The following is a 26,181-nucleotide window of genomic DNA, read 5'->3' as shown; positions in this document are numbered from 1 at the left end:
CTACCCCTTGAAGTTCCGATGTTTTCTCCTGAACATAGAGCTGCACAATGCAATGTAAACAGCTGCTGTACTTGAGATTACTCCCCCAGCCCAAAACCACAACTTGACTTAGAATTTTATTTCAATTCATTCAAATTTATGCAGTTTCCCAACCATTGTACCATATGGTGGCATATTTTAATTTATTATATATTATACCCTTTTAGAGCAGGTAATCATGAAATGCACTAAATTTTCAAAAATTTGTAAATGTATACACAGTAGTCAGTCCTTCTAGCATTTCCTTGATGTACCCTCTTTTTGTGTTGATCATTGCAAAAAAGTAAATCAATTGCTTGAGTTTTGTTCCTTCCCACCCTCTTTTGTATGCCCCATACCAATTTACTAAAAACAAAAATCTACACTTTCAAACATCTTAGCTGTTATTAATCTAGTTCCAAAGCTCCTTTGAATAAAATTCAGCCTGTCAAAACATGTTCACAAGCTGCCTTGACGCTCACAGCAAAGCTGAGAGAATCCAGGCAGGCAAAATGGTTTTAGAGATCAGCTCTCACATGACAAGCCAAGAATCTATAAGGGTACCATGCTGTAAATGCCTCCCCATGTTGAAGCTTAAAAACAAGGAAATGGTTATTAGCAATCACAGGTGTCTCCTGGCCCCATTAATTCTGCTTCCTCCTCAGCTTTGAAATACCTTCCATCAAAGCATGCCAACACTGAAATTCAAAAGCAAACACATTTTGGTTTTGCCCTTCTATTACAAAACTTCCAAACATGAGCCACGAAACATAGGGTTGCCCACCAGAGGTTCTCCCAGAATCACAACTGATCTTCAGACTACAGAGATCAGTTTCCCTGGAGGGAATGGCAGCCTTGGAGGCTAGACTCTATGACATCCCATTCCTGCTCAGCACACTCCTTTCCCCAAACTCTATCCCTTCCCAGGCGCTGCCCCCAAATCTCCAGGAATTTTTCAAGCCAGAGTTGGCAGCCCTATGTTTCAAGCATAGTATATGGAATTACTACATTGTGGTGGCAGAAAAGAACTGTTTTAAGTCAAATAACTTGCTGAAAGTGAAAAAGGAAAACCAGGATATTTAAATGTGCATTTAGTCAGATAATATTTCTGAATGTATGCTGAGTGTACTAATACTGCCAGGCTTGAAACACATTTCATTGAAATACAGTTCATGGGAAGCATCTGGTCCCACTATGAAATCCCCACCCCCCCACAAAAAAAACCCTGGTCTATCTCTGGTGTTCCACCAAACTAACCATACAAGAGAAGGTGTGTTGAAGGCTGAAATTTTTGGGCTGTTTTCCTCATCATTTTAAGACAGAATAGAAATGGCTCTCCTGCTCCCATGTTTTCCTCTATTCCCAGCATGTGTAAAAACTGCAAGGCTCAGAGAAAAGGAGAGCATGACAGGAGTTGTTTCTACTTGTGGGGGGGGGGAAGGGAAGGTGATTGTAAGCTGGTTTGATTCTTCCTTAAGTGGTAGAGAACGTCAGCATATAAAAACCAACTCTTCTTCTTCTAATCGGTCTGAAACTGGTTAATATACAAAGGCAAGGCATACTGACCCTCAGGTCCACCCTCCCATTACTGCATGAACTTTCCAATAATAACATGGCTGAGAAGGGGCTGAATTTATAAGTTTCACCAGGCCTGCTTGAAACTTTTTTTCTTTCTTTTTTTAAACAGTGGAACAGATTCCTGGAGCCTTCACTGTAAAATGAGGAACAGCCTATTTAATGAAGTAAGACTCAAACTGGGGTTTTCATAAGCCAAGTATGATATTTGCAAACTGGACACCTGAATGTAAACGAAAACGTATCCCACCTGGATATCTTTGTACTTTTCTTGTAAATCCATAAGCCTGTGATAAGCTTTAATAGCTTCTGCAAACTCTCCAATGTCTGTACTGGTAAGAATATAATTTTCCCAAATCTGCCAGTGCTCATAATTACACTTGAGTGCTTCCTGAAGGGTCCGGAATGCTTTGATCCTTAAAACAAACAAACATTTTATATTGTCATTAAATAATTTTCTTTAAAGAATTTCTTCAAAATTCAACATATAGTTAGAAAACATGTGATCTCAGCATCTAGCAGTCATTATACTAAATTCACACAAATGTTAACCATCCCTTCTGGACAGCAGCCCAATTCACACGGTAAGCTTCACTTGTGCTCTCCATACAAATATATTGATGAAGGCCTCTCCTTCCACAGCCGCAGCAATATGGGAGTTGTTTTTGTAATTCTGTGAGGTATGTGCAGGAAAGTTGCTCTCACACCAACATGGCCTTCATATAGTCAAGATTACATCACTAACAGCACAACTCAAAAGGGGGGTAGTTGCGGTGCGGGCAGGGACGGCACAGCCGCAGCCCAGCTGTGCCCCCTCCTGAGCGGTTTGCTGCGCCACAGCCAGCAAGCTGATCAGGAAAATTCCCTGAAGCCCGTGAAACTACGGTATGCAGTTCCACGGGCTGTGCCACCAGTTTTGCTGGCGTAAGTTTGAGCTGGCAAAAGGGGGCATTCCCAGGGCGAAAGGGCTCAGGAAGCTGACTAAAATACACATGCTGGAGGTATGCTGCTGCCACAGCTGTGCCAACACCCATGTGTGGAGCTGCTGCTCCGCTCCCCGGTGCAAGTGCCATTTATGCAAATAAATAAATAAATCTTCTTGCTAAATGTTGAAGTATCTGATATCAGTACAAAACCACTATTATTTGCATGAGTGGATACGTTCCTCTTGCGAGAACTTTTCCAAGAGAAATGCTTTTAATTCAATACTTACGGAAAATGACTACGCTCTTGTTTTATAGACTATCAAAGAAGAATAGAACCACTTCGTGCCCTTCCACTCATGCCATGGAACTCTGGACCAAACTCGTTGCCATATCATGTGCCTTTTCCAGACAGAAATGATAACAACAGTTTTGGTCTTTTTAAATTTACTGTGCTTAGGAACCTCCTAAAATTGGCAGAGCTATTTGTTCTTAGGTGCAGGTGTTAAGACTGTTCCCTTTGCCATTTTAATTGCACTGTTAACAGTAAATTGGGAAAACAAAATGTACGTCTTTCTTGATAAAATGATAAATATCTTGAGCCAGCTGTGAGCAAGTAAAATTATATAACTGCTTTACATCAGAGAACTTGTGAATGAAGACATTATAGGTTAAACATACAGTGCCATGTTTGAAGGCAACCAACAAGATATCTGAAATTTCAGTGTAAGTCTTCCCCTGTAAACGAACTGATACTGGGCAGAGAGAATTAGAAAGAAAAGATTATTCCAATTAGGAAGCACTTCAATTTGTCCTGAAACTGACTTGGTATGTAACCTACCACATACAGCTGGCCATGTCTGAATGAGAGAACACAGAAATCAAGTTTTCCATCAGCTTCCAAATGAAAATTTGATCTAACAGTTGATTTAAAAATGGGGCGTTCTGGGAATTTACACAGGCTCTACATACAAATTAAGGGTTAAGCTACACAACGCTGATGTTCCATGGCAGCAATTTTTGGAGTATCTTCTGGCTGTAAAAAGAAGCTGCAGGGTAGGGGAAGGTGATGCCATGGTTATTGGACAAGGGTTCCCTGATGGGAAAAAAAGGCTCCCCACGGCCGGTTTTCCCCCTAGGTTCCCCATATCATGCCTGTCTTCGGAATAAAAAGCTGTGGGTGGATTTTGATAATTTTGATCAGGGAAATAGGCTGGGGAAAGACTTAAGCCCCCAGGACTGTGGCCCCAAAGGCATATTGCTCCCCCCACCTTAACGGCTGCTTTTTAGAGGCAACCTGAAAACTCTGAAGAGGAAATTATTTCCAAGGTGCAATAAATCTGGTGCACTTTAATGGTGTAGTCTGATTCTGTTCACTTTGGTGTAAGCTTTTACATAAGCTTTGAAAGTTGCTGAAAAGGACATTTGTTCCAAAAAGTACTCTTGAACAAACAAGCTTGTTATCTCTTTACATCTATTTTCTACTCCTTGCAGTATGTGTAGCAACTGCATCTTTTAGTCTCTGTATTCCATAAATATGTCTAAGTGTCTCTCGAACTTATTTATGGCTTTTGGTTCAATGCACTTTCTTGGCAATTTGTTTCCTGTGACCACAACTGTGTGAAGTCCCTGTTGATTTTCTCATTTTCAGCTTGTTTCCAGATAGCAGATAAATGGCTCACCGTGATATAAGGAAAAACAAAGCTAAAACCATCCGTTTCCAAAAAAGAGAACTTTGATTTCACCCCATTTTTTTAAAATTGCATTCTTTTGTCAGATGATTAATGGGACAGTCCAAGGAACCCAAAATTATCTCAACTTACTTATGAAACTGAACTTCTGAAAGAACTGCGTTATCATAGTATTCATACCAGACATCACTATATACACTGAACAAGCATATCGGGCTAAAAAGATCAGTTGCCTCTACAAGATTTATTAATGGCTCATTCAAGAAAGAAGAGAATGAACAATCTATTATGAACCCTGATATCTATCTGTTTCCATGAAGTTAATAATAAACTTCCTGTTTCTCCCTGAAATATCTGAAGTACAATACTTAAGAGAGTATCTTTGTATATCATGTTTAAAATGCAATGACTTCAAATTTAATTTCCACTTTCAATCATGTTATTCATTCTATTTAAACATTTATCAGCTCCCTTCCTTACTACCATACATAAAACACATAAAAGATTAAAATACACTAAAAACATAAAATCCAAAATTCAAAATCACTACACAGGCCTGCTAGTAAATTTAACCAAATATAGTAAAAAATAAAACAATCTTCAACTGCCTCTTAAAGATTGAAAGTGAGGGGGACACCTCCCAATGTATCCATTCTGCTAATGGTGGAGCCTCTCTCTGGCTCAAACAGCGCTTGCCCCAAAGGAACAAGGAACTTCACACTGGGGATAGATGCGTATTCCACCAGCAGAACGCTCCTTGTGCCAACAGAACAGAAATGACAGATCCAATCCATTCAATTCACAATCATTATCAGCTCAACAGTGTGTGTGTGTTATATGCCGTCAAGTGCCTTCCGACTTATGGTGGCCCTATGAATTAATGGCCCATCTGGCATCAACCAGAGCTCCATCAAGGCTCTGGCTCTGTGGAACGGGCTCTCTGCCCCTTCCTTGGAGATCTTCAGGAGGTTCTATGAGGCCTGCCTGTTTGCCAGGGCTTTTGAGGGGGTTTGAACAGCAGGCATCTTTTCAAGGGTGGGTGGGACTTCGGGCTTGTTATTTTTTATTTGGTTTTAGCTGGGGATGTTTAAAGCATCATTTATTGTAAGCCACCTTGAACAAAGAGGAAAGGCAGGATATGAATGAATGAATGAATGAAGACATCCTAAACCTCCTATCATTAACAGCCTTGCTCAGGTCTTGAAAACTGAAGGCAATGCCTTCCTTTATTGAGTTAATCCATCTCTTTCCCTGTTGCCTTCAACTTTTCCTAGCATTATTGTCTTTTCCAGTGAGTCTTCTCATAATGTGACCAAAGTACAATAGCCTCAGTTTAGTCATTTTAGCTTCTAGGAAGAATTCAGGCTTGATTTGATCTAGTACCCATTTATTTGTCTTTTTGGCGGTCCACAGTATCCATAAAACTCTTTTCCCACACATTTCAAAGCTATCAACTTTCTTCCTGTTAGCTGTCCAACTTTCACACCCATACACAGTAATAGGGAATACTATAGTATAAATTATCTTGATCTTGGTTTCCAGCAAAACACCCTTACACTTAATGGTCTTTTCTAGCTCCTTCATGGCTGTCCTTCTCAATCTTCTTCTTTCTTGGTTGCAGTCTCCCATGATGGAGCCAAGGGATAGAAAATCTTCAACAATTTAAATGTCTTCATTATCAACCGTAAACTCATGTAATTCTTCAGTAGTCATTACTTTTGTCTTCTTGATATTCAGCTGTAATCCTGCTTTAACCTTCATTGGTAGTCGTTTCAAGTCTTCACTATTTTCTGCCAGTAATGTCTTCTGCATATCTCAAACTATTAATGTTCCTTCCACCAATTTTAACTCCACCTTCATCTAATCCAGCTTTCCTTATGATATTTTCTGAATATAGATTGAACAGGTAGAAAGATAAAATACATCCTTGTCCGACATCTTTGCCAATTGGAAACCATTCTGTTTCTCCATATTCTTTCCTAACAGTAGCCTCTTGCCCAAAACATAGGCTGGGCACCTAAACAATCAGATGCTGTAGCATGCTCATTTCTTTTAAAGTCATCCATAGTTTTTCATGACTCGCACAGTCAAAAGCTTTGCTGTAATCTATGAAACACAGGGCAACATTCTTCTGAAATTATCTTGTCTTCTCCAGTAGCCAACCTAAATTTTCAATATGATTTCAAGGTCCGTCTTCCCCTTCTGAAGCGTGAACGTCTGGCATTTCTCATTCCGTATACAGTAACAGTCATCGTAAGATTTTAAGCATCACTTTGCTTGCATGAGAAATTAATGCAATGGTCTCATAGTTGCTGTTTTTTGGGAACTGGAATGTAGACTGAGCATTTCCCACTTAACAGTAAACAGTAATAACTCAGGCAGATAAAAATCCCATAGCTAAAACACAATGTAGCCATTAAACACAATATAGAGTAGCCTCAGGAAAAGCTTTTTGGAAAAGCCAGATTATCCTGGGCATTGGAAAGTCATCAGTGAGACGCCTTAGGCACCCATTATGGAGAGTGCTCCGTGAAGAGCACTTGTACTGTCACATCCCTCAAGGACAGAACCCAGAGCACAGCCTCCCCTATAGCTATACGGGTTCAGGGAGCTGATACTGACTCAATAGTACTCTGCATAATAAATTGTACATTGTAGTGTTGGGTTGTGCATGTACATCTAAATAGCTAATTTTTATTTTCAAATCTTTTTAGTGATATAATCTCTTGCTTTCTAATGTTATGTGGTGGGAGGCTAAATAAGGATCCCGGAAAACAGGGTGATCATATCGGATCAGAAGGGTAGCATGTATGTACAGCAATGGGTAGCCACTGGAAAGCAGAAGACAGGAAACCAGACTTATTTTCTTTGGGATCAGGTGTAACTAATCTCTTTGATGTACTTACTTCTGCTTTAATCTGATATATGCAGTTGATAAATTGTTCCAAGCCTCAGCATTCTGCAGTCAAAACACATATATTAAGAGGATTAACTTAACATTCGTAAGAGAAATATTTTAAAACTGTAAATATTTTGGACTTTTGTTTGCAAACATTAATCTTGTCTACAAAAAGAAAAAAAATGACAATTTAAATTATAGCATCAAATCAGTGAGCAAAATCATGCCAAAGGTAAACATGTTTAAGTGCCACTAATTTCAAGAGGAGAGTTAGAAGCACATACTTAACTGTCCCATTTCTTGTTTTTGGATGGATCATCCCCATTAGAACATGTTAGAATACTGTGTTACTGAGCCAGTTTTTGCCGCTGTTGAAGTCATCTGGTATAAAATCGGTGCAGCAGGAGAAACTGTGGCATGTTGAGTGACTTGACTATCTAGACTCAAATTCCTGTTTGTTTGTGGTAACAACAAACCTTCTTTGTCCTCTGGCTTGTAAGCTCCTTCCCCTCCCATGTTGAGAATCCCAGACTTTAGGCAAAGCAAACAAACTACAACTCGTCAAAAGGAACAGTTGAAGCATCACCTCTCCCTGTACCATCCCATGTGGCAGTTTTGTCCTTCCCAGCAAAGTCTCTTGTCAGTAACCACTTTGTCTAAGGCACATTCACAACAGTCCAGGCTCGAGCATTTTCACTGGCTGCACCACACCTCTGGAACACCTGGAAAAAGTTTTTTTTTGGGGGGGGGGCTTCTATCCTCGTGAAGTTTTAACCAAAGGGAAACTGGATAATATTGGATCTATTGTACTTACATCAGGCTCCAACATCACACATCGCTGAAATGCTCTGGCTGCACCTTCATAATCTTCTAAAGCCAAGTATGCACAACCCAAGGAAAACCACACTCCCAACTGAAAGGAAGAAATAACCGGGCAAAAGGTTACAATGAGATGGTTCAGACCCTGAACAAGCTAAGATTCATGTGTGCTCTTCTTCACGTCCTTTCACTTTTCCTAATTTCAGCAAACCACCATTTTGTACGAATTTTGCAAACCATTCTTTGTTTACAATCAGGAAGCTAGTTGTCCAAGAGATAAACAGAGACACTTCTCTTAATGATCTTTCTTTAACATCCTACAGAGGTTAAATAGCTCAACCTAACTAGGTTATTTTTTTTAAACTTCATTTATGTATATGCTGACTTTTGGCTCTGTCCTACTATCACCTGTTACTGCCATTGTGAACATTCATTGCCTTTTGACCCCGTTGTTCATAATTTTTGTTTTATTTGTCTCACTGACATATATGTTCCCATTCTCTGAGAATACATTTCTAACAAAGTAGCTCTAGCCCATGCAAGCGCATTCTTCAATAAATCTGTTAAGATGCCACAATTTTTCTTTTTCATTGCAATAGATGAACAGAGCTTCCCCACTGGAATTTGTTTCCGTAACACAGGATGATTTTCCAAGGATACAATGTGGGGTGTATGTGTGTGGAGGGGGAGAGATACCTCTGGTCATGGAGTGTGAAAAGATTATGATAATGGAAAACACTGCTGAAAAGAAGCACCTATATCCAAAGAGATCTTGATCAAATGACGAGACAGTCTCCATGTAAATGTAGCCCTTGGAGACTCTTAGGAGTACATTGTGGAGACAGAAAGGACCCTGTGAACAAGGCCTCACAAATGAATGCCATAACTATTTAACGGTACACTTACTTTAAAAGAGTGTAAAGCATTGGCTGACTATTTAAGGTAAAAAATATCTGGCCTAATAAAAAAAGATCCCAATAAAAAAAAAGATCCCCTGCATTGTCTCATTTTTCTACCCTGACTTCATATTGGTCTCCATTCAGAAATAATAAAAACATTTTAGAAGTATACAACTTCTAAATTGAAGAGAGGGTGTCCCTGAGGGCAAACTGCATGAAAAATTCCAACCCACCTTCTCCTTCACAAAAAGGCAAATAAAACATACATTGTCGAAGGCATACATTCTTCAAATGGAAGAAGTTACTTGTAAAAGTGAGTTTACTAGTCTAGCATAATGTTGTTTAATTGCAACTGCGGGATCTTCATAGGATTTTGTTCCTGGTGAATAAAGGGGGAAGACAAAGGGTGTAAGTACACAGCTGTATAGAAATGGGAATTGTGACTTTAAGAAGACACTTGGATAGAACACAAACCCACGATCAATGGAAACCCTAAACAGAAATCCCCCACAAGTTTTTTTTTGTTTAAGAAAATATGCTGCCATCATTTTGCTAAGCTCTTACATAAGCCCCAGCCATCTGCAAACGAAAGTGCAGGTTTAAAAATATATTGGTTCTTGTAGGTTATCCGGGCTGTGTGACCGTGGTCTTGGTATTTTCTTTCCTGACGTTTCGCCAGCAGCTGTGGCAGGCATCTTCAGAGGAGTAACACTGAAGGACACTGAAGATGCCAGCCTCAGCTGCTGGCAAAATGTCAGGAAAGAAAATACCAAGGCCACGGTCACACAGCCCGGATAACCTACAAGAACCAATGAACTCTGACTGTGAAAGCCTTCGACAATATTTTAAAAATATATATTTTAAAGGTTTATGTAAGTCTCAAAAAAAGCACAGAACTTGCTCTGCTCCTTACCTGAACAGATGTAAACACTGTTTCTTGTAAGACAATATTTACAGTAGGTTCAGGGACCTGGGAGGTCCAATGTCAGAATTCGAAACTAGGACTCTAAACTGTGAATTTGAACTCTGATGTAGCAAGATTCAATTCCAATAGCACCTTAAAGACCAACAAGATTTCCACGCTATAAGCTTCCGAAAGTCAAAGCTCTCTTTGTCAGATACTTTGACTCTCGAATACTTAAAACTTCAGAAATTTTATTGGTCTTGAAGGTGCTACTGGACTTCCTCTTCTACTGCACACCAACACAGCTACCTACCTTAAACTAACTCTGAACAAGTGTCTAGAGATTTGTTAAAGTCTTCACTGAACTGCTTTATACATTCCCCAGTACTTTAGTGTAGATGGTTTGTAATAAATTGACTTTACCACTTCAGTTGCAGCATATACTAATGTGTAGGTCAGGGGTGGGGAACCTTTTTCCTGCCAAGGGCCATTTGCACATTTATGACATCATTCAGGGGCCATACCAGGCGTAGATCTCCCGGTGTGGGGGGGAAGAGGCTAGGATTGCCAGGTCTCCAGCCACCACCTGGAGGTTGGCAACCCCAGGGGAGGCCACACAGAGAAGGCCTGCAGGGTGCCCCCACTCCCCCTCCCAGGCGGAAGGGCAGCCAGCAGTGGGCCCGAGCAAACGATGTGCCAGGGGGGCGCAGCCCACAGTCGATCGGCAAGGGAGGAAGGAAAACAGAGAAAGAGGAGGAGGGAGGGAGAAAGAGAGAGAAAGGGAGAAAGAAAGAAAAGGACGAAGGGAGACAAAGAAAAGGACGGAGGGAGACAAAGAAAGAGGGAGAAAGAGAGGGAGAAAGAGAGGGAGAAAAAGGAGAAAGTGACAGAAAAAGAGGAAGAAAAGAGAGAAAAGTCTTTCCCACACACACACACAGACACGCACGCACGCACGCACGCTAGTCCCGCGCGACCAGGCCCCAGCCTCCCCTGCCCCCCCCCCACACACACACGGCGGCGCATAGAGCCCCGCGTGACCGGGCCCAGTCTCCATGCCCTCTCCTCCTCAGAGTCCACAAAAGGCCCCCCCCCGAAGCCCGATTGGCTCCTGCATGCATGCTCTGCCGCCGGGAGCCACCAGCCTCTTTCCCCCTCCCTCTCGCTGCTCAACAGCCGACAGTCGGCGAGAGGAGGTCCAAAGGGCACCGCAGCACCGCTGTAAGCCATGGCACCAGGAACACTCTCTGGGAGGGCCACCCTGCGCCCCGCCTCTGCAGCAGGGCCCCGGAGCTCCCGAGGGCCACAAAAAATGTCCTCGGGGGCCGCATATGGCCCCCGGGCCTGAGGTTCCCCACCCCTGGTGTAGGTGAAAATAATATTTAAATATGATATACAAAACAAAAATCTGCTCTGGGGCCATATTTTGAGTCCAGCAACAACCAATTTTCATTCCAATTATTAACAGTGCTATGTCTGCAGGCAACAGTTCTGAAAACACACTTGAAATGAATCCACATTCTCAAAGACTTCTCAGAAGACTTTTTGCCTGTGAGTATTCAAAATATACATGAATTGTGCAAGTTATGAATGGCACAGATGTACCCAATCAACAATTTGTGCTGGGAAAAGTGGTAATATTTGTCACAAGGACCCTTAAAGAACACAACTTAACCCTGTTAAATTAAAATTCTGGGTGGGACAGGTTTCCATCAGACTGTGCTCTAAGCCAGCTAATATATATTACTGCTAATCTCATCTCTTTGTGGAAAAGCACATCTAAAAAAGATGTAAAACGACATATCTGGGAAAAATACAGCAGTATATAAAACAACTGGCAGCAGGAAGCCCCAGTGACTGTTCAGCCATTCACTCAGAGCTAGCCTCTGAACTGTGTTGCTTTAGGTAACCACCAATCCTGCAGAAAGAAAATTTTTGTTTTGCCTATTTTTTTCAAGCAAGTTGCAACATAGCCTGGCATCGCTGAAAAGGGCCATGACTCACAGAACTCAATCATGAAACACAGAACTGAATCATGTCAGGATGTTAAATCTTAAAGCCCAGATAAATGGCTGTGGGATGTTCCCAGCTGAAAAGAAATTTATTGGTTTTTTATGCTTCTGTCTAATTACAAGACACAGAACTGGAATAATTCTATGAAAAGAGATGCATTTTGTCACGGAAGAAAAGGTACCTCCATAGAACAGCAGAAAAGATGTTTAAGTCATCTTTATCCTTTTCAGGAAGAGGCTTTTAGGGGGCCCAAAAGTGAAATATAATTGCAAAGAAAAAGAGGAGTGAGAGAAACCATGACTTCCGTAGACAATTATGCCATTTGGAAGGGAATCTGGCAAATCATTCACAACTGCCAAAAAAAAAAAAAAACCTAAAGCCTGACATAATACAAAATACAGGGAATGTTTCCAATGGTGAACTCTTTCCCTGAATCTAAGTTACCAACATGAGAGGGGACAGCTGAGAAGGGATGCAAGTCAAATTGGTAATTTAACACTTTTTAAATTGCGGAGCTCCAGTTTATAAAACGGGACTAATAATTGGTAATTTTTAGAAATCCTTGTAAACAACTGCTGCATTTCTTATCGATTGCCTCTGATTTGCATCATTGTATCTACAAAGGACAGGCCATATTCTCAACACACTCTTTTCTCCTGCTTTTACATTTGTTAAAAATCATTTGGTGGTGTAGGCGTTCTTCTGGAATGTGTATAATCAATCAACTCCCCCCTGGTGGCTATATAGGGGGCAGTAGTTAGAGAGCCTTTCAAAGCCCTTGTGGCTACTGACTGACCATCTACCCTCAGCAGCAGTACCTTGTTGCCCTAATTTTTAGCAGTACCCAAAACAAAAAAAAGTGTAGCTGCTAAGGGTATATGTGGTGCATTCCAAATGAAATGCTCACTCCAAAGTTAGGAAGGTATATTCTGTATCCCACACTAAGGAAAACTGATGACTAGGAGAAGGTTGTCTTAGGCATATTTATTAAATGTGGGTGCCAATGTTGGCCCTGATGTTTTGTTTTCCCATGAATATTGGAGCAACATGTAAACCAAGCGTGACAGAAAATGCAGGATAAAGACCTAAATAAAAGAAACCAGTACATGGAATCATATAAGCCTACCTGCATAGGGTTAATCTGTACGGAGCGCTCAAAGCACTCGATGCACTCCTTGAAGTTGCTGTTGCGGAGGTGGAGAAGACCCTTGGAGCGCTGAGCCCTCGCACTGCGATGCTTTGACAATTCCCAAGCCTTGTCGTAATAAAAATGGTCCTTAAGAACATCTCCAAGCAAGCAATATAATCCTGGCGTTTCTTTTTTCTCTATTTCTTGCCTCAATATTTCTTCTGCCTGTGAAAAAAAGACAAACATGGAAAGGATCTCTAAAACAGGATAAAGCCACTTTTACCTAGCTCTACACAGCATTCATGCCCAATTGCAACATGAATGTTATCCACTGCCAGCTTGTATTACCAAATATGTCGGCAGATCCTATCCATCAGATAGGGACAAAGCTGATGTAAGTCAGTCCCAGGAACATCTCTTACAATTATGTTGGCCACGATCTGAAGAAGTGAGCTGTGGCTCACAAAAGCTCAATACCCTCAAAAATTTTGTCTTTAAGGTGCTTCTGGACTTTTGCTCTTTTCTTCTAATTATATTGGCCATTTGAATCAAAACCATATAGTCAGAAAGGGACACACTATTTTGAATGCAAGACCTAATTGCAATCATGTGATCATTCACTGCCAAATAAAGTGGGTCAATTTTTGTTTGCTGCTCCCGTCTTACCAAAAGGACTAGTCATGAGTCAAAGAGTACATTATCTTCAAACAGGTATACAAAGTGCTGTTTCCCTATTGATATTAACAACATCTAAAATAAATGAAACAACCACACCATTCCAAATTTTAAAAGGCTGAAAAATAAGAAAGGTTGCACCTAGCTTGTCTAACAGGAGCAAGTCACTGAACACCATACCATGCCAATCCCTCATGAGTTACATTGGAAGCAAAACTGCTTCCAGGTGCTGTTCATAAGGATACTTTTATACCTGTAAACAGCCTGGGTCTAGATTACCTTTAGGAGAGAAGATAGAAGATAGAAGAAAGAAAGAAAGGAGGAGGAGGAGGAGGAGGAGGAAGAGGAGAGCTGGTTTTTATATGCTGACTTTCTCTACCACTTAAGGAAGTCTCAAACCGGCTTACAATCACCTTCCCTTCCCCTCCAACAGACACCCTGTGAGATAGATTGGGCTGAGAGAGCTCTTAATAGAACTGTGACTAGCCAAAGGTGACCCAGCTGGCTTCATGTGTAGGAGTGGGGAAACCAGCCCAGTCCACCAGATTAGCCTTCGCCGCTTATGTGGAAGAGTGGGGAATCGAACCCGGTTCTCCAGATGAGAGTCCACCGCTCCAAACCACCGCTCTTTAACCACTACACCACGCTGGCTCCCAATGTGAGCCTTCCATGTTCTTTATAACCCGATGAAATGGTTCCGCTCTGAGGTTCTTTCTGACATGACCTTTGTTAGCATAGGAGGTGTTCCACCATGGTTCTCTCTCATTCTATGCAAATAATATCAGAAGGTGTGGGGTATGCGTAAGGAGTTCATGCTGCTGCTTCCCATGTCGGTGTTGCCCCAGTTATGGGGAGGGACACTTCTTACAAGCCAAGACATAACACCAAGCTTCTTATATGACCCGGGGCTTCCAACATTTGAGCTGCAGTCATTTCATCAGTACAATGATAATGTCAGAAGAGACCTCAAGCACCTGTTTTAAGGGAGCCAATGGTTCAAAAAGGAAGGCCTGGGGCCCTTTTCTGATATAGACCCGACTTTTTGGTTCTTATGATGCCTTTTATTAATTTATGGTGGACTGACCATGTCTTAGCTGGCTTTCCATGCCCTGCTCCCATACTAATGTGGTTTGTGAAATACTTTTAGTTGTGCTGAGATTCAAAGTTAAATAAGGTTTTAATGGTTCTGACTGTACCATATGGTCCCAATTTTAAATGCATTATAGTAGAACACTTGTTAGTGTGCTACAGCTTAATATTTTTAGCTTTGCAGATGTCTGTGTACCTTCACCATAAACAATTCTGAGGACCAGTTTACAGACCACGTAGAACAAAGTGGTTAAGCTTTCCTAGGAATGTACAACTTTGAAATGCAGAAGAGGAGAAATCACATTTAGTGTTCCTTGTAATTTGAGAAATAGCCTGGCAAAAAGAAATAGCATGTCAGGCACCCTTCTTCCAAGCTAATTTGTTACTGCACAAGCATTGTTTCTCCCATGAGGTGCTTTCAAATATACAGCTTCCCATCTTCTACTTGAAAAGGCTTTTTCAGTATGAATATATAAATCTAATTTTGCCAATTAACAATGACATAAAATCTAGTCTACTAGATATTTCACTTCCTGAGAAGTCAACTTAACAAGATAGCACTTACCTGTAACTGATGTGTTCACATCCGGGCAGTTGCACGTGGGAACTGCGCACACACAGGTCACACATTGAAAATTCTAGAGATGAGCCATGAGGCATTCCCCCTCCCTTCCACTTTTTTTCCTTGCCTTCCATTCACGTAAAGAGGAGAGGTAATTCACTTCATGCCCTCCCTTCTCTCCTAGCTGTTCTGGTTTGAAACTGCTGTTACTAGAGATGAGAGCTCATACTTAGGTCAGAGGGAGTGATGTGTGACTACATAGATGAACACTCCACCACCAGTTACTGATAAATGTAACCCTGTTACAAATAAGTGCCACTTTGTGCAATCCTAAATGGGAGATCAGCAAGCTCACTTCCTAGAAAGTGATGATCGGCGTGCATCTCTTTGCTGAATGAACTACATAATAGAGCTGGAATATGGTTTATAGTGTTTGGAGAAGTGATGGTTCGACCTGAAGGGTCTTGTTACACAGTCCCTATAATTCTCTTGGTCAATGACTACTGTCTTTTCCCCTCGAGGGGGGGACGAGAGTTCTCAAGCTAGCAAAGAGGGACTTACCAATCATTTATATCTTTTTCTTTTCCAAAAGACAAGGGGAATCACATTTTCTTACTATGAACTGATGGACTCCCTTGTATTTTTGGATCTGTCCCATAGAGGTTTCCATGCCTGGATTTAACTTTTGCCTCTTTTGTAAGAGTTTCAAACTGGCTGCAGGTGTGACCCCCATCCCCACTCTATATAGTTAATGGAATGGATCCAGTTCCATGCATCTGAAGGGACATGCACTGGTTCTGATTTCTTTACCATCAGAAGAGAAGTTGACCAAACTGTTGGTCTGATGGGAAAACATGATTCTGAGGCTGGGGACGGATGTGTCTGTACCTGCCAGAGCTTTCCCCCAAAGAACAGCTTTAACACAAGGTGCCTTTTCATTTCTCACCTTGAATAGAAATGGCTTAGAGACAGATAATTTGGAAACATTATGCTCATAACGGAAACTACGAGGGCACACTGTATTGCCATTGGACTAAGCCATTTTTGCTTCACGAATAATGCTTTTTGAATAATGCTTTCTGAGCCATAATGGCAAAACGGGGAAAAAATGCAAATAATCACTTCTTGCCTACAATAGAAGCCTTCAGAATCTCTTCAGCAGTCAGTCTGAAAGCTGAAAATTCTGATGTGACTTCTTTCTGTGGCAGTGAAGACAGAACTGAGGGATCAGGTGAGCAGGAGGCAGGAAAAACAATTGGAGCGGGTGAACCCATTACATTTCAATCAACGCTAGAATTTTCCACAGAGGAGATCGCACATACACAATAACCATGGAAGGCTCATACCAGAAAAATGAGCTATACTTTACAAATCTAGATGCCACATTTCTGCCCTAAAAATGGCATTCAAGGTGATTACCAAAACCCAGTTAAATTGTTCACATCAATCCCTATAACAACCACCCTTTGAACAAGCTGGTAATTAAAAAGCAGCATACGATAAAAAATCTCAGGCAGCCATAGTACGAGCAAACAAGCCCTTGTCAGAGTACAGAGGAAAAGCACTCCGGTAGCAAAAAGTATAGATAAAGATGACAATGTTTGCCTGGTGCTTAGAGGATGAAAGAACTGGCAATAGGTGAACACCTTTCAGGTGGGATTTCCACAAAAGTGGAATAACTACAGAAAAAGATCTATCTATAGTAAACACACACCTAACTTCAGAGGATTAGGAGAAATGGTCTGATGATTATCTTAGCTGACAGGGAGGTTCATATGGTGTAGAATGAAAGACGCGCATGCTGTATTTCCTGCTCACGTACAGGACCTTTTCTACTCTTCCCCTTGCATCCCCCCAAAGCCCCTCCCTCCAAAACAGCATGGAGACAGAAGCTAGTGACAGCAACCTTTTGTGCTTGGGCACTTTGGAGCCATGCATAGGGTTTGAGTGTTGGGACTGAAATCTGGGAGACCCAGGTTCAAATCCCCAATTTGCCATGGAAGCTTGCTGGGTGACATTAGGTCAGTTGCATACTCTCAGTAGGACATTAGGTCAGTTGCATACTGAACACCCATACTTGTTTATACTAACATTAGGGTTCATCTGCCAATATACCATCAGCTATTCCAATTGTAGCTGTTGGTGGGATTTTTCCCCTCCTAAAAAGTGCCTGCCCACAAGCTTTCTTTCTTTTTTACATCAAGAACGATGCAAAAGGAAAATCAAAGAACTCAAGGGAAACACAAGGATCATTAAGGGAAAGGCAAAAAATTGCAAGACAGTAACAAAACTTACTTGTTGGGAAGAATTCGTAAGTGATATAATTGTTGTTTATTTAAAGAGTTAAACTTCTGCATGTATTACAAAGCAGTCACAAACTCATCTAAGCTCATCTACTCTCTTTTCCCCTTTTCCTTCTTCAAAAGTGACAGCCAGCAATGTGAAGAAACTACTCTGAGGTGGTGTGCACTGTAAGCCTTGCATAAGCCTCTCCCGAAGCCCATCCTCTGAGTGGCAGGGCCTAGCACTGTACGCTAGACCTGCAGGCTAAACCTTTTACTAATATTCACTAGTATTTTGCATTCAAGTTCACAGAACTACATTCTCTGGGCTGAGCCTGTAGTGAACACTTTGCCGGCAGTATTTTAGCAAACGCTTTGCATCCAGGAGAATCCAGCTTCCATATTTGGCATCCAGCTTCCATATTTGGCATCTCTGTTAAAAACCGTATCAGATAGCAAGTCCTACCTCCCCTGATATCTTGGAGGGTTGCTGCCAGTCCCAAGCTAGGTGGATTAATAGTGCGATGCAGTGAAAAAGTTTAAACGTTAACAACGAACTGTGTAAATGAGCCTGGGAATCCTTGTGCTTGTGTGCTCCTTCTCCCTTTCCCATCTTCCCTCACATGTGGCTCAAACATTAAACATTTCAGCTTTTGAAGCAACCACAAACTATGGTTTGTTCTATTCTTTCTAAACCAGAATTAAAACTTAATTTGGAATCCTAGTTCAGTGGGAACTAGATTATCTATTGCAGCTGGCTGAAAAATTAAACACCTGCCTTTAGAAGGCACCATAGTTTGTTTTGTTCAGACAAACTATTAAGTTCTTAATTTCTGAGCCCTGTGTGAAGAAAGGTTTTTTTTTTGGGGCGGGGGATACATGAAGCTGAGTAGCTCCCAGACTCATTCACACAATAACAAGAAACACTTTGCCATTACGAGTAAATCAAATCCATAGGGCAATTTCTTGGGTTCATATATGGTCATATGAATATTCCAGTTTAGAGGAAACATAGTTTGACTTATGTAGATGTGACACTTATCTTCTCAATCACAGAATTTTGTTTTTCTGTAGAGTATTTAGCCATCCAAATTACTTATCAATAATATGGAATAAGCATCATGAATTCTAATCGTTTGCAATATTCATTTCACTGGTTTATGCCAAATGGCATGGTTTTCAATTTTTTGCTACTATACAATCCACTTATTTCCCTTTTGCTCTCTATTCATTTTAAAAATTCAGCCAAAAAATGTAAAGCTTCTTTCCTAAGTGATTTTAAGGGGGGGGGGTGAACCACGAAAACATGAGGAAAAGCAAATGAAATGCGTTACTATGTTTAAAGAACTTTTTTCATTTTAGAATATTTCTACTTTTGATTGTAACATTTAGATTCAGCCATCTAGCATATTCCCATGTATTTAAGTTTCTTTTTTCTCTCACAGCATCTTAACATTACTTTTGAGTTATCTGAAATTTGCCAGTTAGGAATATGATACAATCACAATGGAAATGATCAACAAAGAACATGTGATAGTCTCCTCCGTCTGCCCAGGTTTTCCCCCCCTGTAAAGACCCATTCTTGAAGTAGGACTTTTGAGAATTCCCTAAAAACAGGGAGCTGCCAAGACACAATCCTTCAGACAAATTCCGTTACACACGTGGGCTATGCAACTCACTAGCTCTCTGAAGCATGACCTACACATTACATTTCCTGTTTTAATATCCTAGTTGACATTTAAAGATACTCAATAAATTCTCCACTGTATTCTGTTGGGTACCGAATCAACCTTGGTGCTCCAATCAAATTAATTTAAAATGAAATACCATCTTGTTCTGGACATGCTTTTTGTACATACTAGTTTATGCTTCTCTTCCGGAAGTGACTGTCTCCTTGAAAAGTGATAAATGAATAGTTTCTGCCATGTCTGCCTTATTGACTTTCTGTAGTCTTCTAGCCACTCAAACATTCCAAACAAAGAATAACATTGGAATCATATCATGGTCAAATACTCACAACCAATATTTCATATTCTCATTTGCCATTTGGTGCATTATTGTACTGCTGCAGCCTCCAAAGAAAACAGCTTGTCATAAGGCTGAAATCTCTCTTTTGCAATAGCACTTTGACCACTGACAAATATTTTCCAGAGGAATCACATGTTTCTAACACCGTGGTAGATAATTTCATGTTTTAATTAGCTCCTTATTCACCACCCCCAATAAACGGTTATGACAAAGCACAAATTAAATTGCCCTTCAACTGACAGATGTAATGCTCCTACTTGTGTCTCACATTGAACTTAATACAGTATACAAAGGTCTTATCGCAGACTTCGCTAATGCATTTTCAAAGCACGGCACAGATATAGAGTCCAAAACATTTTTACCCAGATACCATGTCTTATATATTCTTCAAACGGCATTTTCCTATCTCGAGACAATGAATTAGTCCAACGTTTCTAGCAAATGGAAAATATAGGCCTCAGCTTCCCTCATACAGGCCCAGTGTTTATAATGACCAGATGTGTATGTTAACACATGTAAACAAAACACAGAAAGGCTACTCGAAAAGACGCAGACTATACTGCCAATATAGATTACCATCCAAGGTCCCTCGTGTTAGGCTTTGTACAATTTGTGGCCCCACCTATGGAGGCAAGGTGGGTAGCAGCCAGAGCTCTGGTTTTCCAGTGGTTGCATCCTCTCTGTAGAATGTTTGCCAGTTAGAAGTTGTCCTAGTGCCTAACTTTCTGTCTTTCAGATGACAGATAAAGGCAATTTTATTTGCCTGAGTCTTTGGCTGGATTTCTTTTCCTGACCATTTAACTTACATTTTGCTACTCCCCGCCCCTTTAATCTACAGCTGCTTGATCTGACCGGCCCTCTTTTGCTGATTATGTTATTTTATACTTTTGCCTTAGTTAATTGCTGTTACTATTATATTGTATCTTATTTTAAGGTCTTTTTATGACAGTTTTGTAGTGCTATTGTTTGGATACTTTTAACTTCTCACAACCAATTTTTGTTGTTTAAAAATGGTTGGAAACTACCTCAGCAGTTTTCTGAAGAGGTAGATAAGAAACACAAATAAATTCAAGACAATGTAACATTAACTAAGACCCACCTCCCCCAAATCCTAAACACAAGGAACTGGAAACACAGGATGTGGTTTGTTAGGTGGACCTGGACAAGCAATCTTACAACCAACCAATGTCTGCAAGAACTGGAATACATTCTAGCCTGTCTACATATCCAGCTGTTGGAGAAACAAATATGTGGACACAGATGGCAATTAATAAATTGTAGACACTGGATGGTTTCCATAGAACATCCTGTCTGGTTTCCAAGCAGGCTATAGCTCATGCATTGGAAGAACAGGAGGGATTCTCATAAGAAACAGTTCTTTGATGTCTGAAGAACATGTTTTTGGGCCAAGACGCATGGGCAAAGAGCACTGATGTCACTGCAATAAGCCGTATGAGAGAAAGAGAGACCAAATCTTCTGTCATTTAAGTCCAAAACAGCACTAAAATAGAATTTAAATCTATCGTATATGCTTTTCATGAAACAAAGAACTGTGTTCTGCTTTAAGAAGAATTGTTTTTTATATGCCGACTTTCTCTACCACTTAAGGGAGAATTAAACCAGCTTACAATCACCTTCCCTTCCCCTCCCCACAACAGACACCCTCTGAGGTAGGTGGGGCTGAGAGAGCTCTAAAAGAGCTGTGACTAGCCAAAGATCACCCAGCTGGCTTCATGTGTAGGAGTGGGCAAACAAATCCAGTTCACCAGATTAGCCTCCGCTGGTCATGTGAAGGAGTGGGGAATAAAACCCGGTTCTCTAGATCAGAATCCACCACTCCAAACCACCACTCTTAACCACTACACTACGCTGGCTCTCCAGCAGTGGGCAGCAGCTATCAAGGTTGCCAAATCCAAACTGTTAAAGCTATACTATATATAAATCAACCCCAGGGTATCCAAAACATGGCAGAGGTAATGGTATTGTATGCCGGAGATCTGAAGAACTTACATCCAAGGATTCAGGGCATTATACAGACATGCAAGTGGTGCATGCAAAGAGCTGCTCTAAACGTCAAAACTATGGTCTTTCAGCACTGAAAATCAAGCCATGCTCCCAAAACTGAATTTAGATACAACAAAAATATTCTACCTTTCCATGCTGTCCTGCTCTTTCATAACAGATAACCGCATCCTCCCACATTTCAAGCTTCTCAAAGATCTGAAGAGCTGAACTGGTACATCCAAGGTCAAGCAGTAAGCTCGCAAGCTGGCGCTGTAAAATATTAAAAAAATTCAAGTTATGCATTTTCCTTCCCCAGAAAAGCATTTAACTATATTGACAGTGTCAACTGTTTTAAGCCCAGTTTCGAAAGAAACAGGAATTTAAAAAAACCTTATGCAGCAGTTAAATAAATCAACCTTTAAAAAAATCTACTGAGATTCAGTCAGCACTAATAATTTTTCAAAACTGAAATGAGTAGAGAATAGATATGGATTTTAGAAACTGAATTCATTCACAGCTGATTCACACATATAAGCAGATGGCTCTCCCCACTATGCACAAAATCCTTCCAGGTCACCCCTAGGTTATACATCTGCATGAAGCAGACAGATCATACAGGTGGCTAGCAGCAACTGCTAACCTATCTACATGCTGTGTGTCACACCAACACTTCTCTGTTTAATCCTATATCCAGAGATTATTTACTTCATTTCCCCCAATGGGACCCAAAGCGTATCATATTGTTCTCCTCTCTTCCATTTACCCAGAGATGATGAGGAGAGATGGGGGAAGGGGTTGGCCAGCTTGCACAGTTTATACAGCCATGATCAGACAATAAAACATTTAAAATAAAATCCTGAACAACATCTTCCAGGAAATGGATTCCCGACTTTGTTCCAACACCAGCGCGATGTAGTGGTTAAGAGCGTCGGCCTCTAATCTGGAGAACTGGGTTTGATTTACCACCCCTCCACATGAAGCCTGCCTGGAACCTAGGGCTAGTCACAGTTCTCTCCGAACTCTCTCAGCCCCACCTACCTCACAAGGTGCCTGTTGTGGGGAGTGGAAGGGACTGTGATTGTAAGCTGCTCTGAGACTCTTTAAAGTAGAGAAAAGCAGGGTATAAAAACCAACTCTTCTTCTACCAATGGTGAATTTTTTTTAAAAAGCAAGCCTGAAGGTAAAGTAAGGCAAAAGAGAATGGCAGGACCAAATGGGTTCACAGAGTATTATTATTTAATATCTAAAGCTAAGGAAACAACAAGATCATAAAAACAAATTACACTGTTGTATCGAAATACCATCAAACAGCCCATCCAAGAAAGAGGCATGTAAGCATCTACATTGCGATGATTTACAGGGGCATTCTGTCTTTGTCAGGCAAACATTTAAAATACAACTAGTCTGAAAGGAGGTTCAGGTCTAAATCTGCCCTTTCTCTGGTGCTCTTCTCTGAGAATACAAGCTATAGAGCATTATAGGATTCCGCTTGGTGTCAGGCACCAAATCAGGAGCCTAGTGATCAGACACTCATGTCCCTCACTTGAGGATTCAACACATTCAGACATGTCTGGATTCAAACTGATGGGACTTGAAGTGTGCACAAGGCACATGGCACAGTGGAATTGTGTCAGGCTGCTGCTTATGGAAATCAAGTTAACGTGGAGCCTTTTATCTTAGTAAACTAATACAAGTCCTTTACTGTAAGAAACTCCATTCTAGACAGGATAGAGACAGCATTCTAAATGAAACAGCTAAATTAAGGATGGGTGGAGATGAACCATGCCCTAATCTTGTGGTTGCAAGATGGAGAGAGACTGAGAGAGAAGGTGTTCGCTGAAAGGAAGGAAGAACCCCTGAGAGTAGCAGTCTACACATCAAAAGACAGTATCAGAGTACTAGAAAGGAAGGGATACACAGGTCCTGACCTATCTGACTCTCTACACTCCCCCTCTGAAGTCTAAGAGACAGCATAAAGTCCTCCACTTCCAATACAAACAAAATGAAAAGTTCTGTTTGTTTTTAATAGTGATGAACACAGGTTGTTGGTGTGCTCATAAGCTCCCCTACTTCCTTCCTCATTAAAAGCACAGCTGAAAACTTTCTGGTAGACTTCATCTGTACTCCAGTTGGCTACGGCATCTGAATGCAGGTGATGCACATGTAGAAATATGCTTCCTCCCCACAATGTGGGATTAAACCATGGTTTAGAATCCCAGTTGAAAAGAAGGACAAACTCCAACATGGTGAAGGTTTCCAAAACCAGGGCGCTTAACCACTATTCTCCATGGAAGAAGGGAGACTAATCTACCAGCAATTATCAGCCTGTAATAATTATGAGGTTAAGTACCAGAAAAAAATTGTATGTAATAATTATGAGGTTATGTATCAGAAAAATTTCTGAAACATAAGTGCTGCTTAGAGCATAATATTACAATCAAGATCAATAATAAATTGCCACTGTTTCTGCCTGTGGCTCAGAAAATTGGTTTGGCCTGAAAAGCTATACAGACAGAAATGAAACACGTAATTTTCTGTATTGGAAAGATTATTGAGATGATTAACAAGGAATAAACAAGCTAAAAATACTATTGGTAAAATGGTTACTTCTGTGTCAGAAAACAAAGCCCACATTGGAAAGGTAAAGTCAGAAAAGTCTTATGGTCACAGGCTCCTATTATCCTAGATTTTGTGGTTATGTGTCATCACTGAATATTGTTAAAGCAAAGCTTTAAATCATTACTGCATCATGACTCTTTGAGACTGTATTAAGGAAAGTGCTTAAAAGTATTCTTCTTATGCTGTAAAGTAGCTAAGATCAGTTTCAGATGCTAATTTATTTAGGTTAATACTACAGGAAAAAGGGGGGTCTAATACTGAAAGAAATGCACGAATTTCCCTTCTGCAACATTTTTTAAAGTTTTACAAAACGATATAACAAAATCAACATGAATCCTATTTCAAGTAATACAGCAATGCTATTTTGTACCTGTATGCAGAAGAAGCAAGCAGAAGCAGCAGAAGAGTTGGTTTTTATATGCTGACTTTCTCCACCATTTAAGGAAGAATCAAGCTGGCTTACAATCACCTTCCCTTCCCCTCCCCACAACAGATACCCTGTTGGGTAGGTGGGGCTGAGAGTGTGTGACTAGCCCGAGGTCACCCAGTGGGCTTCATGTGTAGGAGTGGGGAAACAAATCCAGTTCACCAGATTAGCCTCTGCCACTCATGTGGAGGAGTGGGCAATCCAACCTGGCTCTCCAGATAACCACTCCAATATGGAGGAACTTGGCAACTATAAAAAAAGTTTCATACGTTCACAAACTGATGCTTTCTTGAGATTAATATTACAGGAAAAATGGGGAGATTTGATACTGAAAGAAATGAACTAATATCCCCCTGCAACATTAAAAGAAATTACAAAATGAAATGCTAAAAACAACGTGAATCCTACTTCAAGTTATACACCGGTGTTATTTGTACCTGTATTGCCCAACGTGGAGGAACTTGGCAACTATAAAATACTTTCATACGTTCACAAACTGAAGTTTTCTTATCTTCAAATTGATCTGCAAGAGCCTGAAAATACCAAAAACATTATAAATTGCCTCAAGAATATTTTATTGAGAGGCAGGGTTCACATATCCCAAATAAATACATACATAGAAAACTAAATTTAAGACTTGACTTAGCAGTGGAACAAAACAAAACATGTTTGGCTGAATAAAGTTCATAAGGCTTATAAAATCACTTCTTATACATCTAAACAGACAATACTGAAGAAATCCTTGCCTTAAAGAGCAGCTGAGAAGTCCTAACTCTGTACTGTAAGATGATGGGTAATAAAAGGAACAAAAGGTCTCTACAGCTTGTCATGTAAACTGCTTATTGATTAACTTTATATTTAATTCTTACACAATCATTAAACAAAACAACAGCTTAAAAGGAGACAATTTATTTCTGTTTTCCAATGGAGAACATGTGGGTCTGCATTCAAAGGCCTGCTTGCACAACTGGAAGGCATTTCTGTATGACGAAAGACCACTGCAACTGCAAGCCTCATATGCCCTTCCTCCAAGGGTCCCCCAACTCTCAGAAGCAGCTCTTCAAGGGGTATAATCAGAAGCCCAAAAAAACCCTGCTCAGATAGCATAACTCCACTTGTGCCTCTGGATCGCATCCATAGAGTTTAGTTCAACTTTGCAACCATCTTGCCCCCCTCCTGGGTCCCCTCCCACTATCTCATTGTTTAGTGAAAAGTTGGCTACTACCCTAGACAAAAAAAGATCCACCATTTTAGAGATTCCTAAAGAGAATGCCCTGACCTGGATGATCTTAACAGAACTTGGAAGCTAAGCAGGGTCAGCCCTAGTTAGTACTTGGATGGGAGACCACCAAGGAAGTTCATGGTTGCTACACAGAGGTTTGCCTATGTTTGTCTCTTACTGTGGAAACCATATGGGGTCGCCATACGTCACCTGTGACTTGACAGTACTTCCCACCCTCAACAAAGATAATGCTGTTAAATAAATGCATAATTTCCCCCCACTGACTTCCTTGGGGTTTCTGAAGGTAAAGGCACCAGCTTAACTGCACATCAAACAAATGGGAGTTTGTTCATGGTGAGCAAGAGCTTGATTAACTCTTGGGCTCATGTACTCCTCTTCAACAAGA

At 40.7% G+C, this 26,181-nt stretch overlaps 1 protein-coding gene across 1 annotated transcript in view; it reads right to left on the bottom strand.

Moving 5' to 3' along the window:
- TTC27 (tetratricopeptide repeat domain 27) overlaps window positions 1-26,181 on the bottom strand; it is a 105,525-nt gene that overhangs the window by 13,890 nt on the left and 65,454 nt on the right. The window contains exons 11-16 of the mRNA XM_056852662.1: window positions 24,991-25,086; window positions 21,655-21,777; window positions 12,865-13,092; window positions 7,921-8,019; window positions 7,114-7,166; window positions 1,844-2,009 (exon numbers count right to left, since the gene is read on the bottom strand). Of these exons, the coding sequence (XP_056708640.1) occupies window positions 1,844-2,009; window positions 7,114-7,166; window positions 7,921-8,019; window positions 12,865-13,092; window positions 21,655-21,777; window positions 24,991-25,086 (765 nt within the window). The remainder of the gene's footprint in view (window positions 1-1,843; window positions 2,010-7,113; window positions 7,167-7,920; window positions 8,020-12,864; window positions 13,093-21,654; window positions 21,778-24,990; window positions 25,087-26,181) is intronic.

Source organism: Euleptes europaea, chromosome 7 (assembly GCF_029931775.1).
Source record: "Euleptes europaea isolate rEulEur1 chromosome 7, rEulEur1.hap1, whole genome shotgun sequence".
In the NCBI taxonomy this organism is placed as follows: Eukaryota; Metazoa; Chordata; class Lepidosauria; order Squamata; family Sphaerodactylidae; genus Euleptes; species Euleptes europaea.
The sequence above is the reverse complement of the archived record's forward strand: the minus strand, read 5'-3'. Positions and strand labels throughout refer to the sequence as shown.